Source organism: Euleptes europaea, chromosome 5 (genome assembly GCF_029931775.1).
Source record: "Euleptes europaea isolate rEulEur1 chromosome 5, rEulEur1.hap1, whole genome shotgun sequence".
NCBI classification, from domain to species: Eukaryota; Metazoa; Chordata; class Lepidosauria; order Squamata; family Sphaerodactylidae; genus Euleptes; species Euleptes europaea.
Genome location: NC_079316.1, coordinates 89,394,099 through 89,410,530, shown reverse-complemented (window position 1 = coordinate 89,410,530; position 16,432 = coordinate 89,394,099). Strand labels below are relative to the sequence as shown.

Sequence of the window (16,432 nt, the reverse complement as noted above, 5' to 3'; positions counted from 1 at the left end):
GCCCGATTTTTGCAAGGTACAGAGTATCTCCCTGCCAGATGCACAGGGCCCTCAGTTCACAAATCAGTCAATGATACCTTAAATGCCTCTTAGCATTTTAGAGCAACCAGTAAATGGAAGGAATCAAGGGCCAGGTAATATTTTCGCAGTGGTTATAGGGTTGGACTAGGGTCTGGGAGACCCCAGTTAGAATCCATATTCTGCCATGGAAGCTTGCTGGGTGACTGTATGACTGTCACATGTGGTCAGCCTAACCTGTTGTGAGGATAAAAACAGAAGGAGGGGAGGACAGCGTTGTAAGCAGCGTCGGGTCCTCATTCAGGAGTATAATAGGGTATAAATATTTAAATAAAATAAACATTGTATTAAGGCCGCCAACCAAACTCATTTTTAAAAATAGTGTGCAGGCTTTCAAGTTCTCTAGAGCACTTCATCAGACTGCATGACAAGAAAACAAAAAAGAATGGGAAGTGGAAGAAGTTTCAATCTCTGCTCTTTAAGTCCTTTTTGTGTGCAACCTGTGTAGACTGTGCTGCACATTGGAATAGATCAGGTGGTACTGGATGTAACTGGAATCAAGTTGCACCTGTAGCCCTCCACAGTCCAAAGGCCCTTCTGCACAAAAGCCACAGGGGCAGTGAAATAATAAGTTTGGGACAAACCAGTGTCCGCACTGCCACATGCAGCCTTTTGAGTGACACAGAGCTCTTTCATGCTAGATGCTTGGGGGGGTGTAAGCTGCAGTACTGCAGTCCAAGCTCTGCTCACAACCTGAGTTCGATCCCGATGGAAGTCGGTTTCAGGTAGCCGGCTCAAGGTTGACTCAGACTTCCATCCTTCCGAGGTCGGTAAAATGAGGACCCATGTTGCTGAGGGTAAAGGGAAGATGACTGGGGAAGGCACTGGCAAACCACCCCGTGAACAAAGTCTGCCTAGTAAACGTCGGGATATGACGTCACCTCATGGGTCAGGAATTATCCGGTGCTTGCACAGGAGATCTTTACCTTTACTTTTAAGTCCAAAATATTTCTGGGGGATGTCATAGTATTAAGACCTCTGTGTGTCCCATTTTCATATTTGCACAACATTTTCTCTATTGTATGTGAGTTGATAACGATAAAATTAAGTGCAATAGCCAATGTTGGATATGAAATACCCAAAGTTGGAAGCTGCTGCAGCTGTCTGCGTTGCCAAGCGTGCTTCAGTACTTAATGAGCAGCTCAGATAGTTCTTCTTTTAATGTTGCTACTTAGAGTACTTATGGGTATGCTTGGATTCCTTCCAATCTGCTGTCCATCCTGAGAGTTGATGGTGGGGGTCTAGGAGTTACTCGTCTCTGACACTGCTGCTGTGAAATGCCAGGTCCATTAATAATAAAACTGCCACCCTGCACAACTATTTTGTCTTGCAGAGTGTGGACCTGGCCTGCATGACCGAGACCTGAGTGCGAGAGAGGAAAGAGCTGGCTCCCTCAGGTTTCTTGGTCCTCCACCAGTCTTGGAAGATGGGCCGGGGGGTGGCATTGGTCATCCAAGAGGCTTTCTCCTATAGGGCCCTATCTGATCTGGATATTCCTGGCATTGAATGTGTTGGCCTCGGGTGGGAAGCTGAGAAGAGCTTGGCTATTTGGCTGGTGTACCAGCTGCCCAACACAATGGCAAATACCTGTCGAGCTTGCTGGAGGTGGCGGCAGGCTGGGCCTTGGAGTTCCCTAAGATGATAGTTTTAGGGGACTTAAGTCCATGCTGATGTGGTGCCCTTTTTGCATGTCTCAGGTCTGGTGTCATCCATGGCGGCACTGGGGTTCTCCCAGTTTGTTTTGGGGTCCTACACATCAAGCAGACTTTGGAATAGGTTTGGATTGGATGCCCTGCAAGGAGGTTCCATGGTCACTTTGTCCTGAAGGCTTTGATTGACCTTCCCCCTCCACCCTGTATGGGCGGTGAGCTGATTTAGGCTTGCCGGCAGAGACACATGGATCTGCTTGGATTCCTGAGGGCTCTGCGTGATCCTATTTCCCCTGGCAACTCCCTCGATGTGCTAGTGGAGGACTGGCATGACCGGCTCTCCGTGGCCATCAATAAAATTGCACCCCGGCGCCCTCTTTGCTCTCACTGAAACCAGGCCCCTTGGTATACTGAGGGGCTGTGAAGTATGAAGCGGGGAGCTTAAATGGCTAGGCTGAGTTTGGTGGCGAACTTGTGACGAAGCTACTAGAACATTTATGAGGTGGCAATGAAGGCTGCTAAGAAGGAATATTATGCACCTCAATTGTGCCCGCTAGCTCTCACCTCAATTGTTTAGGGTAATTCGGTCTCTCCATCCTTGGATGCTCAAATATAGGAAATTCGGTCCATAGCTGTGAGACATTTGTGAGCTTTTTTGCCGATAGTCTTGTCACTCTGCCATGACTTTCCTGTTAATGTGGATACAGTAAGGCAACTAGAGGCCCCTTGCCCATCTTCTGGTCTGTTTTTGGACCCCTTCAGGCAGCTTTCAGTGGCTGATGTGGACAGGATCCTGTTGGCTATGAGGCCTACCACTTGCCTCTTGGACCTGTGCCCCGATTAGCATCTGCCACTCATGTGGAGGAATGGTGAATCAAACACAGTTCTCCAGATCCAAGTCCACCGCTCCAAATCGCCACTCTTAACCACCACACCATGCTGGCTCCCATGCTTGGTTGGGAGTGAAATAGTGAAGTTACAATGGTCATATCTGCATGGTTCAATTAGAATTCCATTTTGTTTTCCCTTGCTGGAGGAAAGTGAGTAGCCAACATGAGCAGATCATACTGGGTGGAAGCAAGGTGACGAAAATGGCATATGAGATTAAAATCAAAATCTGTCCCCTAGCTGCTTTAAAATTCTTTGACAGATTCCTAGTCCGTTTCTGGCATCTACTGCTGTTTTGAACAAGACAGCTTTTTCAACCATGTTGCAAGGAATATATGAATTATGGAAGTAAGGTTTTCTTTTGTACTTGAAGATTTCTTTTTCCAGTGGATAGTTTGAGTGAAGGGTGTTCTTTTTTTGTTTTGTTTTTTGTTTGTTTTTTGCAGCACTTGGGCACATCTTTGGCACGATTCAGCCAAAGCGCAGCACTTTCATTTGTTTCGATGGAAGAACTAAGCACAACCGTCAGTCTTACACATTGAAATTTGTAGGGCTTTAAAGGTGCCCATCATTTCTCTCTCAAGAACAACAGAAATGTGTGGAACTCATGGGGGGGGACCTTAAAATGAAGCAATAGCATAAAGTTGCCGCTTCGGGGTTCTAAGTTTTCTGATGGGTGTAATATCCTCGTGCAATGGAAAGTATGAAGTTTGCTTAACTCAGGGGTCTCAAAACTGCGGCTCCAGAGCTGCATGCGGCTCTTTGGCCCGTTGAGTGCGGCTCTCCGAACTTGGTTCAGAGCCCCTGCTCTTGCGCCTGCTCACCCCAGCAGCCGGGCTGTGGAGCCGGCGCGCCTGAGAGAGAGCGCGGGCGAGCGGGCGCACTGTCTCCCCCCCACACCGTGAAGAATGGCCGGGTCCCCCTTTCCCTTGCCCTCAATGGTTGGGAGGCTAAAGCCTCCCCTCCCCTCTAGCCGCGCAATTGTTGGGCGCAATTGTTGGGCGGGCGGCTCGGCAGTTCCTCGCCCCCCCACCTATCAGCTGTTGGACGGGGTGGGCTTCCTTTGGTAGACCTGGCCTCCGGCTGAGTCCCATTGGGAGGCCATGTCCACTCACTGGCTTTCTTGGCAGTAGACCTGGACTCCGAGGAGGGGAAAAAGTCCCCCTTCAGAGGCCAGGTCTACCAATTGGCTTCTGTGGGCCTCCAGAGGCAGGTCTACTGCCAAGAAAGCCAATGGGTAGACCTGGCCTCCCAATGGGACTCAGCCGGAGGCCAGGTCTACCAATAGGCTTTTATGGCGGTAGACCAGGCCTCCAGATGAGGACTCCGGACGGGGAGGGGGAAATGGCAGGGACTTACAATTTAATTTTTATCAATAAATAAGATCACTATTAAGTATGATATCAAGTTTTATTCAGTGTAACTATAGTTTAATTAAGACTTAAAGCTTTAATTAAAGTTTATTAAGTTAATAAACAGTGTACCTACCTATATAGTTTAAGTTTAAGAAATTTGGCTCTCAAAAGAAATCTCAATCGTTGTACTGTTGATATTTGGCTCTTTTGACTAATGAGTTTGCCAACCCCTGGCTTAACTTATTACATCTGGCATCATGATGGTGGGGGGAGGGGGGGACCCTAGGTGAAACAATTTGGAAGGAAACTCCAGGGCTGTGTACTATTTGACTCTAAGCAGAACTCTGTGAGAAGCTGCCTGTCATACTAGCGTTCTGTTCTCTTTTTATTTTCTGCGCAATGGGAGAAAGAGGTTTCCATGGCCCAGAGCAAGGCCATACAAAAATGTTTTGCATGCAGATTATCTGGATCCTGCAATAAAGTTTATTTACAGTTTCATGCAGAAGTTTTTGCACACCTCACCAGTATTGCAATGCAACTTGTCAGCAAAACTAACAGCAATTTGGAGGCTCTGAAGAAATAGCACTTAGCTGACCTGAGGCTAATTTTCCACACTAGGCTACAGCCCAAAATTCTTAGGATTTGTATGAAAATAACAAAACAGCATGGCTAGAGTTATAAATTATAAATGTATTATAAATTGAGGGATATCAGTTGTTGCTGTCAGGCCTCTATTTTTGATGGCCTTTCTCTTTTTCCTCATTCATTTTGAGGATGTGGGGCATAGCTTCCACCTGCTAGCCAAAGCCAACAAATAGAGTTTCTGGCCATTTCCACTTTGGAGGATTGAGGACAAACACCTCTCTGAAGCATAGTTACTGGTAATTCTACTAGCAAAGAACTATGCCTCCATTCTTACTCCAGATAACAGGGTTTGTGAAAGAGCTGCCTCTCTTTCACAGCAGATCCATTTTGCCATTTATGTGTATAGCACACTGGGGCATTCGCTCAGCTGGATGTTGAAACTTAGTTCATTTAGCACAGGAGTGACAAGTGGCAGAAGTGTTCATGTGTACTTGAGGAGACACATCTCTGGTAGGTGTGCATCTGTTTAAATGCTGTTTCCAAAGCAGAAGCTAGAAACTTGTCTTCTGTTAACCTCTTATTCTCTCTAAAGGTTTGGATCCTGAAAAGTGTTTCTGTGGGCACAAGCTGTAGAGCAGAGCTTTGCCCTTCTCCCTCCAGTGTGAACCAAAAGCTCCCCGAACTCCAGGTTTTTTTTTGAGGGGGGGGGGCTTGTGGCCTTCTGTGTGGGGGTGGAGGGAATCACACTCAGCAAATGGAAGTTCTTGCATCAGCAGAAAGGAAAAGCAGGATACAAGCCAAACAAAGCTTCAGACTTAGGCTTCAATATCAGGCTAAGGAGAATCACATGCACATGCTTCTGAGGGATCTTAAAAACAAAAGTATGAATCTGTTTTTTTTATTGCTTTTTATAACACACACACACACACACACACACACATATATATATTTGTTTGTTTTCTATATATATATATAATAAAAATAAAATAATTCGTACAGCAGCAACAAAAAAACATAAAATACATATAAGACATATACAGAGCTCAAATGTATTATGAATGTATCACTAATACATTATTACTAACTATTAATAAAGCCTCTAGTGCCCTGACCCTTAAGCCCTACCACCCAGAGGCTAGAATTTAACAGAATAATCAGGGAAGATTTTATTGAATGAAATATCAAAACACTGCCATCAGAATGATAATCAGGCACACACATAGCACCAAATACTAAAATGTCCATGGGAGATACTAGCTATTCTGTCGGTAAAATGAGTAAAATGAGTACCCAGCTTGCTGGGGGTAAAGGGAAGATGACTGGGGAAGGCACTGGCAAGCCACCCTGTAAACAAAGTCTGCCTAGTAAACGTCGGGATGTAACGTCACCCCATGGGTCAGGAATGACCCGGTGCTTGCACAGGGGACCTTTACCTTTTAATGTTACATATGACAGGAGTTGGGTCAGAGGCTCCCCAACCTGACTCATGTCACATGTATTGTTTAGTAAGTTGAACCTTTTGAGAATAACTTCATCTAGTTCAGGTTGAGATCACTGGACATCTTTTCTGCCAGGTGAGGCCAGACAACCGATAAATTTTTTCATGCCTGGAAAGACTTTTTTGAGCGCCAGTTGAAGGGCAGATTAGTAGTTGTTCGCTGACAGAGTAAAGTTGTTGTTTAATCTACACTATCTTCAATTTACTTATTCAAATGCATGCTGACTAATATGACTGCATTTTTTTTTCTTTAATATTTTTTTCTTGTCTGCTAGGATACTTTACTGACAACAGCAACAAAAAAAGTAGCATTCAGTTATAATGAACGGGTCTAGAGGCACTTTCTCAGGGAGAGAGTGTTTTGTTGAGATAGCAGCTTTAAAAATAGCAATTTGTACAATTCATTACGGAAATGCATGGAAGCACCCCCTCCCCAAGGGATTATCTCTTTCAGACACCATCCTTTCAGACACCATCCATGGCAAAAAAGGTGTATTGGTAGGGCAGGGAAAGTCATCCAAGGTTAGGCAAAATAATGTGGGATGTGCATGGAAAATGTATGAATGTGTTCTTAACAGCTTGCTGGTGAAAAACTATTGATTCTTCCCATGAAAATTAAATAACAGGTATTTATTCTCTATGTCAGGCGTGGGGAACGTCAGGCCCAGGGGCCATTTAAGGCCCACAGAATCATTTGGTCTGGCCCTTTGTGGGTCCTGGCAGATCTCTAGCTCAGAAGGATCTAAGACTGGCGATCCGCCCCCTCCCGCGGACAGGAATAGCCTCTATTCAAGGCGGATGTTTGTTTTGCCAAGAAAAGAAACCTTTTTTCCCCCTTGCAGAAGAGTCGTTAGCTATGGAGCTGCTAGGACCGCCCAAGAAACTGTATTAACCCTTTCCCACCCGGGCCATGGAGAAACGTATTCCCTCTGTACTATAAGACAGCTTGGGGCAGAAGTGGTGACAATGGAGGGGTTAAAGGGGGCCAAAATGCGCAGGGGCGAGTTCTTAGCCAGTGTGTCCTCATTTCATCCCTGCAGGCAGATGTAGCAGGAGCCAGCTGTAGAATCGGGCCCCGACCATGCAGAGCAGGAGCAACTCCGGCATGCAGCTGGACGGCTACGCCCAGCTGGTGCAACGGACCATCCTGTGCCACCAGGTGGGTGAGTGCCCCACCGGTTGGATGCCTGCCTGCCTGTGCGCGGGGGGTCATCTTGGGCAGCTGCCTGCTTGGGGCTTGGTCGGTACCCCCTCTCCCTTCTGGTTCTTTTCCCTCTAAGTCCTGCAAAAGATGCATAAGGTGGGAAAGTGCCAGATCGGGGCGTTACTGCACCGGGCTCCTTTGCCTACAAGCCCTGAGCGGCTAGTCACTCATTCCGTCTTGTGTTTGCTGCCCTGCCTGAATCTCTTGGGCCCAGCTGGGGATGGCAGAGCTCAAAAGCGAGTCGCTCTATGTGGCAGACACTCGGAGCCATCTCCGGTTGTGCCTCTTGGCTAAATGTTGACCAAATATAGCAGGCTAATTTTTAAGTTGATAATTTTGTATGGCCCGCAAATGATGTTATAAATATTCAACTAGCCCTTGGAAGAAAAAAGGTCCCCCACCCCTGCTCTATGTTTTGGGCTTCCTGCTTCAGAAAGGCACATTTTTTTGTTGTCTGGTGTTGCAAAGTGAACTTCTGCTGAGTACATAGTGATATGTATGATATACTATGACAGTACACTATGTATACTATAACAGTGGAATCAGCTACCTAGGGAGGTGGTGACCTCCCCCTTACTGACAGTCTTTAAGCAGAGGCTTGACAAACACTTGTTAGGGATTCTCTAGGCTGATCCTGCATTGAGAAGGGGTTTAGACTGGAGGGCCTATATGGCCCCTTCCTACTCTATGATCTATGATTCTATGACTGTGACCTCCCTCTTGTCAGAAATCTGTATTCTGTTATGTGAGTGTGGAATCTCCTTTGTCGAAAAAGCAAAGAGCAGCTACTTTTGGAGAAAGCCCTTAAAAGTAATAAGGTATTTGACTTTAAAAAGAAGGAAAATTAGTATTTTGAAAAAGAAATATGGAAGAAAATGAAGCAGACACTTTCTTTACGTGAAGATTGGTTGCTATACACTACTTATATAAATCATGAATGGCATCTGGTATTACTTGGTTTCGCGCCCACCTGCTACTCTGTGCAAGAAGAAGATAAAGATTCATTGTTAAGAGGATTTTGAGCCCTGGGGGACTCGGTAGCTTCTAGAGCATCAACTGCTCCTGAATAATAAGAAAAACAAGGGAAACGAGATAAATCCACTCATGTAAGAAAACAAGATTGCATTCTTACTTCAGCTAAGTGTTAATTTAGATTTATAGGAAATGTCCAAAATGAAATCTAATACTTTGAATTAAAAGGAGTTCAAAGAAAATTTGAAAGAATAAAAATTTCTCTTCTATACTAAGGCACAGATTCTTACGTATACATCGTGCTGGACCTCGTCTTTAAGACTCTAAATGGCTTGGGCCTGGGTTCCTTGAAGGACCACCTCCTCCCATATTGACCAGTCTGCCAGCTGATGTTCTCTCCTCAAGGCCTGGCAGCAACCATGGGCAACGTAATACCATGCGAGATCCATGATTTACCGAGGCCTAGCTCTTCAACATCAGCCGCCACATGAAAACCAGTGTGGTGTAGTGGTTTAAGAGTGTCAGACTAGGATCTGGATGACCCAGGCCCGATCCCCACTCTGCCATCGTTTGCTGAGTGACCTTGAGCTAATCACATACTTTAGAACATAAGAAAGGCCATGCTGGATCAGACCAAGGTCCATCAAGTCTAGCAGTCTGCTCACACAGTGGCCAACCAGGTGCCTCTAGGAAGCCACAAACAAGACGACTGCAGCAGCACCATCCTGCCTGTGTTCCCCAGCACCTAAGATAATAGACCTGCTCCTCTGATACTAGAGAGAATACTAGAACACTTTGAACCTAACTTACCTCACAGGATTGTTGTGAGGAAAAAATGGGGGAGAGAAGAATGATGTAAGCTCCTTTGAAGAAGAAGAAGAGTTGGTTTTTATATGCCGACTTTCTCTACCACTTAAGGGAGACACGAACCGGCTTACAGTCACCTTCCCTTCCCCTCCCCACAACAGACACCCTGTGAGGCTGAGAGAGCTCTAAGAGAACTGTGACTAGCCCAAGGTCACCCAGCTGGCTTCGTGTGTAGGAGTGGGGAAACAAATCCCGTTCACAGGTTAGCCTCCACCCCTCATGTGGAGGAGTGGGAAATCAAACCCGGTTCTCTAGATCAGATTCCACCGCTCCAAACCACTGCTCTTAACCACTACACCACGCTGGCTCTCACCACGCTGGCTGTCTTTGGGTCCCCATTGGGGGGAAAGTCAGGTAATAAATGCAGTAAATAAATAAATGTGGGCATAAACCTGTTTCTCAATACCATTTCAGACTGCAGGTAACAAAACTGAATGCTTCTCTAGGGGGAGTAGAAGTTCCCTCTAAACAGTTGATAATAAACTGGTATGGGCCTCGTTATTGGTGAGTACCAGTAAGAAAGTGGCCAGAGTATTGTTTTCCTTCTTTTGCTTCGATCTCTACAAAGGAGGCAGTACCCATAAGAAATCTTAATTTGCTTTTACCCCTACCTACCTAAATATAAGAGGTGGATCATTAATGGCCACAGGCTGGAACAGGTAACCCAATATAAATATCTCGGAACGACAATCCAGGCATCTGGCTCCAAGTTGGCCCATAATACCCATGTAGCTAATTTGGGGGAAAGATCAGCTTGATTAATAATCAATTTCCTCCGGACGAAAGGGGCATATTACATTCCAGCAGCACTTAAACTTTATCAGGCGAAAGCCCTAGCACAAATGCTATATGGGACACAACTCGATTATCCACCCTCTTGTCTTACTCCCATTGAGCGTGTGCAATCCAAGTTCCTTAGAGCTGCCCTACAATTGCCAAGATGTGTCCCAAATGCTTTGATCCGTTTTGAAACTGGCATGGTGAAGGTGAAGGCAAGGATTGTCCTGTCCTCAATTTATCTCTGGCTAAAAATTAACTTCAACCCTAATGGTCTTCTCCCACTGATCCTTTGTGACACCTTTAGGTCAAAATGGGTGATAGCCATAGAAGACAAATTAAATAACTTGGGTTTTACACCCCTAGCACTACTTCAGTTAGGGTGGGAACAAGCTAAGTTAATTATATCCCAAAGGATTAAAGACATTGAGAGACAAGCAGATTTAGCAAGGGCGCCTCTATTCATGGCATCCCTCCATTCTAAATACATCCTAGCACCAGCAGCCTATCTCCACTATTTAGAAATAAATACTTATAGAAGGGCCTTTACCCTGGCCAGATGTGCTGCCTTACCTTCTGCTATGCTAGAGGGGAAATTTAAGAAGACACCCTGGAAGGAGAGATTCTGCCCTTGCAAATCAGGGGACTTAGAAACTGTTGAGCATGCCCTCCTGAACTGCAATTTTTATACATTACCCCGTTCGAAGTTTATTGAGCCCCTCTTATCGAGAATGGGACCTGACAGGGCAGGCGAAAGGTTTGAGATGCTCCTACAAGGGGATAATCCTTCAATCACACTTCAGGTTGCGAAATTTTGCATGGCAGCAATGAAAATTCGACGCCATAGAACAGCCTCTTAGCGCAATTGACAGATGTGTCCCAGCTGTAATTTTCTTTTTAAGTGTTATATGACTTGGACTGTAATTCTTTGTTTATAAGAATTTATCAGCCCATATTTTCTGTTTTATCTGGCTAAGGGCCGTAAATAAATTATCTATCTACCCCTACCTATGTATGGAATAAAGAGCCCCGTGGCGCAGAGTGGTAAGCTGCAGTACTGCAGTCCAAGCTCTGCTCACGACCTGAGTTCGATCCCAACGGAAGTCGGTTTCAGGTAGCCAGCTGAAGGTTGACTCAGCCTTCCATCCTTCCGAGGTCGGTAAAATGAGTACCCAGCTTGCTGGGGGTAAAGGGAAGATGACTGGGGAAGGCCCTGGCAAACCACCTCGTAAACAAAGTCTGTCTGGTAAACGTCGGGATGTGACATCACCCCATGGGTCAGGAATGACCTGGTGCTTGCACAGGGGACCTTTACCTTACTTACCTATGTATGGAATAATGTGGACTCTTACCAGCAATCTGAAATGATACAGTCCAGACACCAATTTACATTTTCATATGCACTTTGTGAGAATTATGCCGATATTGTTATGCAAAAGAAGAGCATGGTGGTACTTTAGCATGGTGGTACTTTAGCACATGGTGAAGTATCCACAGAGAGAGTGTATTTCTAGTGTGTGTGTTTTGCCTAATGCTAGAACTGCAGAGCTGTGGAATGAATAAAAACTCATATGGCAATAACAAAAGATATCTCTGTTCCATCAGGCTAAATAAAAGCTTCCCTTTAGGCTTTCGTTGCCTTAACGGTACAAAAGAAATGGCTGTACTTAGATCAAGAAAAATGCAAATACAGACGATTAGCATAGGTTAATTTTCTCCATGGTGATGGTGTTGTGATAGCGTCGTTTGTTTTTAAAGAGGTTCCTTGTAATAGCCTATTCGAAGGATAAAAATGAACGCATAAGTTGGTGTCTGACAGCTGATTCAAATGTTATAAGCTCCACAGGTCTCCCACATGGGCTTTCTACAGACATGTCCTGGAAGTTCCCAGCTGAGAACTTAATTCCCAGGTATGCACAGGCTGAGTTTGCATCAGGACCACAGCCGGTGAAGAGAAGAAGTTTCAGATCACCCCCACGCCATTTTCCTGAGTTGAAATGCTCCTGGAAAGCCACGTACATTTCCTAAGTGGGTAAAGAGCAGCTCTTCTGGGCTGTTTCAAGTTGGGAAAACAGAGGGAGGGAAAATGGGGAAGGCTTTTCTCTTCGCATTGTGTGGTTCCAGTGCTAATACAGCCTATGCATGTCTGGGAATAAAGTGCTTAGACAGGAACTCCTGGTGTGTGTCTGATACAAAGTCTCATGGCAGCCACATGTCTACCACATGGATGTTGTAATCTGTGAATCAGCACTAAATTTAATGCATGCAGCTTAGGGCTTTAAAGGTCCACACCATAAGCTGTTCTGTGGACAGCTCTGAGTAGATGAAGGTCTGAGCTCTTGAACACTAGATATGTTCTAACCAACACATTTCTGTCAGGAAATCACCTTTGTGCTCTGCTCCAGTGCAACACATTCTTGTGAGAACACTGTACATTGTACAGACTACTATCAGTTGTTCAGAATCAATCACCAGCTTCATCAACTAGACTTGCCTCAAACTCCTCTCCCCCCCCCCTTTATTTTTTGCTGTCAAGTTGCAGCTGACATGGCAACACTACAGGGTTTTAAAGGCAAGAGACATTCAGAGGTGGTTTTGCCATTTCCTGCCTCTGCATAATGACCTTGAAATTCCTTGATGGTCTCTCATCCAAGTACTAACCAGGGCTAACCAGCTTGGGTAGCTTCCAGATCTGACGAGATAGGGCTAGCATGGGCTATCCAGGTCAGGGCCCTCAAGTGCTACAGGTTTCTAACTAGGATGGTTTTTTCCCCTCACCTTTCCTCTGATATTTTTTTAATTAGGGCTGGTTCTCACATATAGGAGAATGACTGCTCCACTTCAAACTGCAGGTGATGGATTCCAAATGTGAATGCTCATTTTCCTTTTTTTTTTAAAACTCAATACAAATTAAATTTTAAAAACCAGCACAAGAAGAAGAAGGTTCTACCTCCACACACATACACACTTCCCGTGCTGTTTTATATTTGCAGGGAGTTTTAAGCCAAGCAGCACATTCCCAAATATGATCCTTCATCTGCATTCTCACATGATGAAGTCTGTTCTGCCACCTTATTCATACTTCATTGTCCTATAGGAGTGAGTCTGTCATGAGCCTTCCCCATTTTGCAGCATGCTATATTCCTTCCCTTCCTTGTCATTAGATCTGTTTCACAAAACAGTACCTTTGAATTGGGGTGGTTAGCACACAGGGTGCGAGCAGTAGTGCATTATATACAACTACAGTTGGGTAGCATTGTGACTTTTCTTCGAAGTGGTGCTTAATAATGAATGGTGTTTAATAATGAACTGGGGACGTATCCCATTTAAACAGGTCTTCAGAGGTTTCTGCAGAACTTCTCATTAGAGAACATATTCAGCAAAGACCCAAGTTACCAGCTTGTTTGGAGTTTCAGGCTGGGATGTCATCAGGACGTTGATGACACCCAGCTTTACCTGTTGATGGCTGGCTGGCCAGACACCGCCCTAGACACACTGGCCAGGTCTTTGGAGGCTGTGACGAAATGGTTGAGACAGAGTCAACTGAAACTAAATCCATCAAAGATGGAGGTCCTGTGGCTGGGTCAGAGGTGGTGTGCCAGCTCCCGGCTCTTGATGGTGTGCAACTGACATCTGCGTCCACCGTCAGGAGCTTGGATGTGATCCTGGATGCCTCCTTGTCTCTGGAGGCACAGGTCGCAGCCGTAGCCAAGGTGGCTTTTTATCATCTCCACCAGGCTAGGCAGCTGTTACCATACCTCTCCCGCCCTGACGTTGCCATAGTGATCCATGTGACAATCACTTCCAGGCTAGACTACAGTAACTCGCTTTATGTGGGGCTGCTCTGGAAGCTCCAGCTGGTCCAGAATGCAGCAGCAAGGGTCCTTACTGGGACTCCGCTGAGAGCATATACTCAACCTGTGCTCCGGCAACTGCACTGGCTCCAGGTGGAATACCAGATCAGATTCAAGGTGTTGGTATTAACTTTTAAAGCTCTTAAAGGTCTGGGAGTATTGTGTCTGCGGGGACGGCCTTTCCTGGTATGCCCGCCAAAGAGCATTATGCTCGGCAAGAAATGATCAGCTGGTAGTCCCCGACCCAAGAAGTGTCCAGCTGTCCTCAACCAGGACCAAGGTGTTTTTGGCCCCGGCCCCAGCCTGGTGGAACTCTCTGTTGAGTGAGACCCAAGCCCTGCAGGCCTTAGCTCAGTTCCACAGGGTCCATAAGACAGAGATGTTCCACCAGGCTTATGGTTGAGGCAGCAATGGTTTCCATCATAGCTGGCCTCCCTTCCCCTTCCCTAAAGGTAAAGGTAGTCCCCTGTGCAAGCACAGGGTCATTCCTGTCCCATGGGTTGATGTCACATCTCGACGTTTACTAGCCAGACATTGTTTACGAGGTGGTTTGCCAGTGCCTTCCCCACTCTTCTTCCCTTTACCCCCAGCAAGCTGGGTACGCATTTTACCAACCTCGGAAGGATGGAAGGCTGAGTCAACCTCGAGCTGGCTACCTGAAGCCAAATTCCGTTGGGATCGAACTCAGGTCATGAGCAGAGCTTGGACTGCAGTACTGCAGATTACCACTCTGCCACGGGGCTCCCCTTCCCTACTATTGGTTTAACTGATCAGGGGACTCTGGCCGTTCCCCTGGGCTGGCTGCTGACCAGTGTCAAGGAATCGAGCACCAACAGGATCTTAGACTTATGGATTATGAGTTTAATTGTAGAGTTTATTTTGTGTTTTAATTGATTGTTGTGAATGTTCTTGTATTTTAATGGACTACACCTCAAACTCATTTGTTATGAGGGCCGGATATGAAATAAATGTCACTTTGTTGGGCCAGGCCATGTGTACCATAAAATTTAATGCCAGGTACCTGAGATACAAACTTTATAGAAGACACAGGAAAAGCCAATTAATTATACTATTTTTTTAACTTAAAATACAAACAGGCTTAACACAATAACACTCTTACAGTATTTTATTTTATTTAACAGTCTTTGATCATTGACACCTTGGGACGGGGGGGGGTTGCCTCAGCTGGCGAGCCCACAGCAGACTCGCTGCCAATTCAGATCAGGACTGGGGTGTGTGTGTGGCTTCCTCGGCTGGCTTGTAGGCCGGATAAGAGCTCTCAATGGGCCGGATCCAGACCCTGGGCCTTATGTTTGACACCCCTGGACTATAATGCATTGTTATTGATGTTAGCCACTCTGAGCCTGACCTTGGCTAGGATAGAGTGGGGTATAAATGAAATGAAATGGGGAAAAAATCACTATATTGCTTTAGGAATGCTTTAGGGATTTTAAAAAAATGACTCTGAGAGATCCCAGCTGAACAACTGCATATCAGACTGTAATTAATCTTAGTTGAATCTTTTAGCATTCCTTACTGACTGCTACCCAGTCATTGCCCTCCACCCCACCTTTGAAGATCCATAAAGTAAGGGGAAAACATTGAATTTCACATCATGACATAACCCTGCTGTATGCTGGGGTGGTTCATCTCTCTCTCCCAAGCATTTTTCTAGAAAGGAATGCTATTAATTAGCAGTTCTTTACATCTGAATTCATTGCTGATTCAGTGCCATTGTTTGTTCAGGGATTAAGTCTAATTGTTTAAATCCCTGGCACGTCAGTCTCCAACAGGAGACCTCTAGAATTCTGCAGAACAGCTGCATTCTTCAGAAAGAGAGTTGTTGGGCAGATGTTTCCTTTTGTCTATAGTACTGAGTATAAAGAGGTTTACCATGTAATCAGATAGAGCCTGAAGGTTGGCTGTATTATGGGTCTTTGGTATCTCTTGATTTTTCAGCTGTGAAGCCTCTCTTTGCTAGGCCTCCAGTAGGGGAGGGCCGTGGCTCAGTAGTAGAGCGTCTATTTGGCATGCAGAAGGTCCCAGGTTCAATCCCCCGCATCTCCAGTTAAAGGGACTAAGCAAGTATGTGATATGAAAGACTCTGCCTGAGACCCTGGAGAGCCGCTGCTGGTCTGAGTAGACAATACTGTCATTGATGGACCAACGGTCTGATTCAGTATAAGGTGGCTTCATCTATCCTGCCATTCCTCTGGTTTTGTTCTTGTCAATAGAAGCTTTGGCTTAGATCCTGTGGAAAATTTTTGCTAATGGAAGAATTTTTGCCACTCCACTCTTCCCCCCGCTGCAGACCTCTGACTCTCCCCAGCCACTCTTGTTTCGGGAGCTCTCTTCCATCAGTGGGAATTTACCATGGGATCCAAGCTGTTGCCTTTAGGTGGGGTTGGCTTAATGATTTTCTAAACAGATCAGTTTTTCACAATGCCTCATCCTTTCCAAATGCAGAACTGAATTTGGAAGGGAATTACATTCATCGCCTGCCAGAAGAGGTTCAGACCCTTTTACATCTGAGAGTCATCAACCTTTCTAGAAATAAATTTCAGCACTTTCCGGAGCAGCTGACGTCTTTGAAAGCTCTTGAAACCATCAACCTAGAAGAAAATGAGATTGTGGGTAAGATCACATTGGTGTGACCAAATATGTCTTTGTTTACAGAACAGAGCATCTTTTGTTGGCTTTTGTCC

General features: G+C 45.5%; 1 protein-coding gene across 1 annotated transcript in view; it reads left to right on the top strand.

Annotated features, from left to right (window-relative positions):
- LRRC20 (leucine rich repeat containing 20) overlaps positions 1-16,432 on the top strand; it is a 122,764-nt gene that overhangs the window by 35,435 nt on the left and 70,897 nt on the right. Inside the window, exon 3 of the mRNA XM_056850358.1 lies at positions 16,194-16,361. Within this exon, the coding sequence (XP_056706336.1) occupies positions 16,194-16,361 (168 nt within the window). The remainder of the gene's footprint in view (positions 1-16,193; positions 16,362-16,432) is intronic.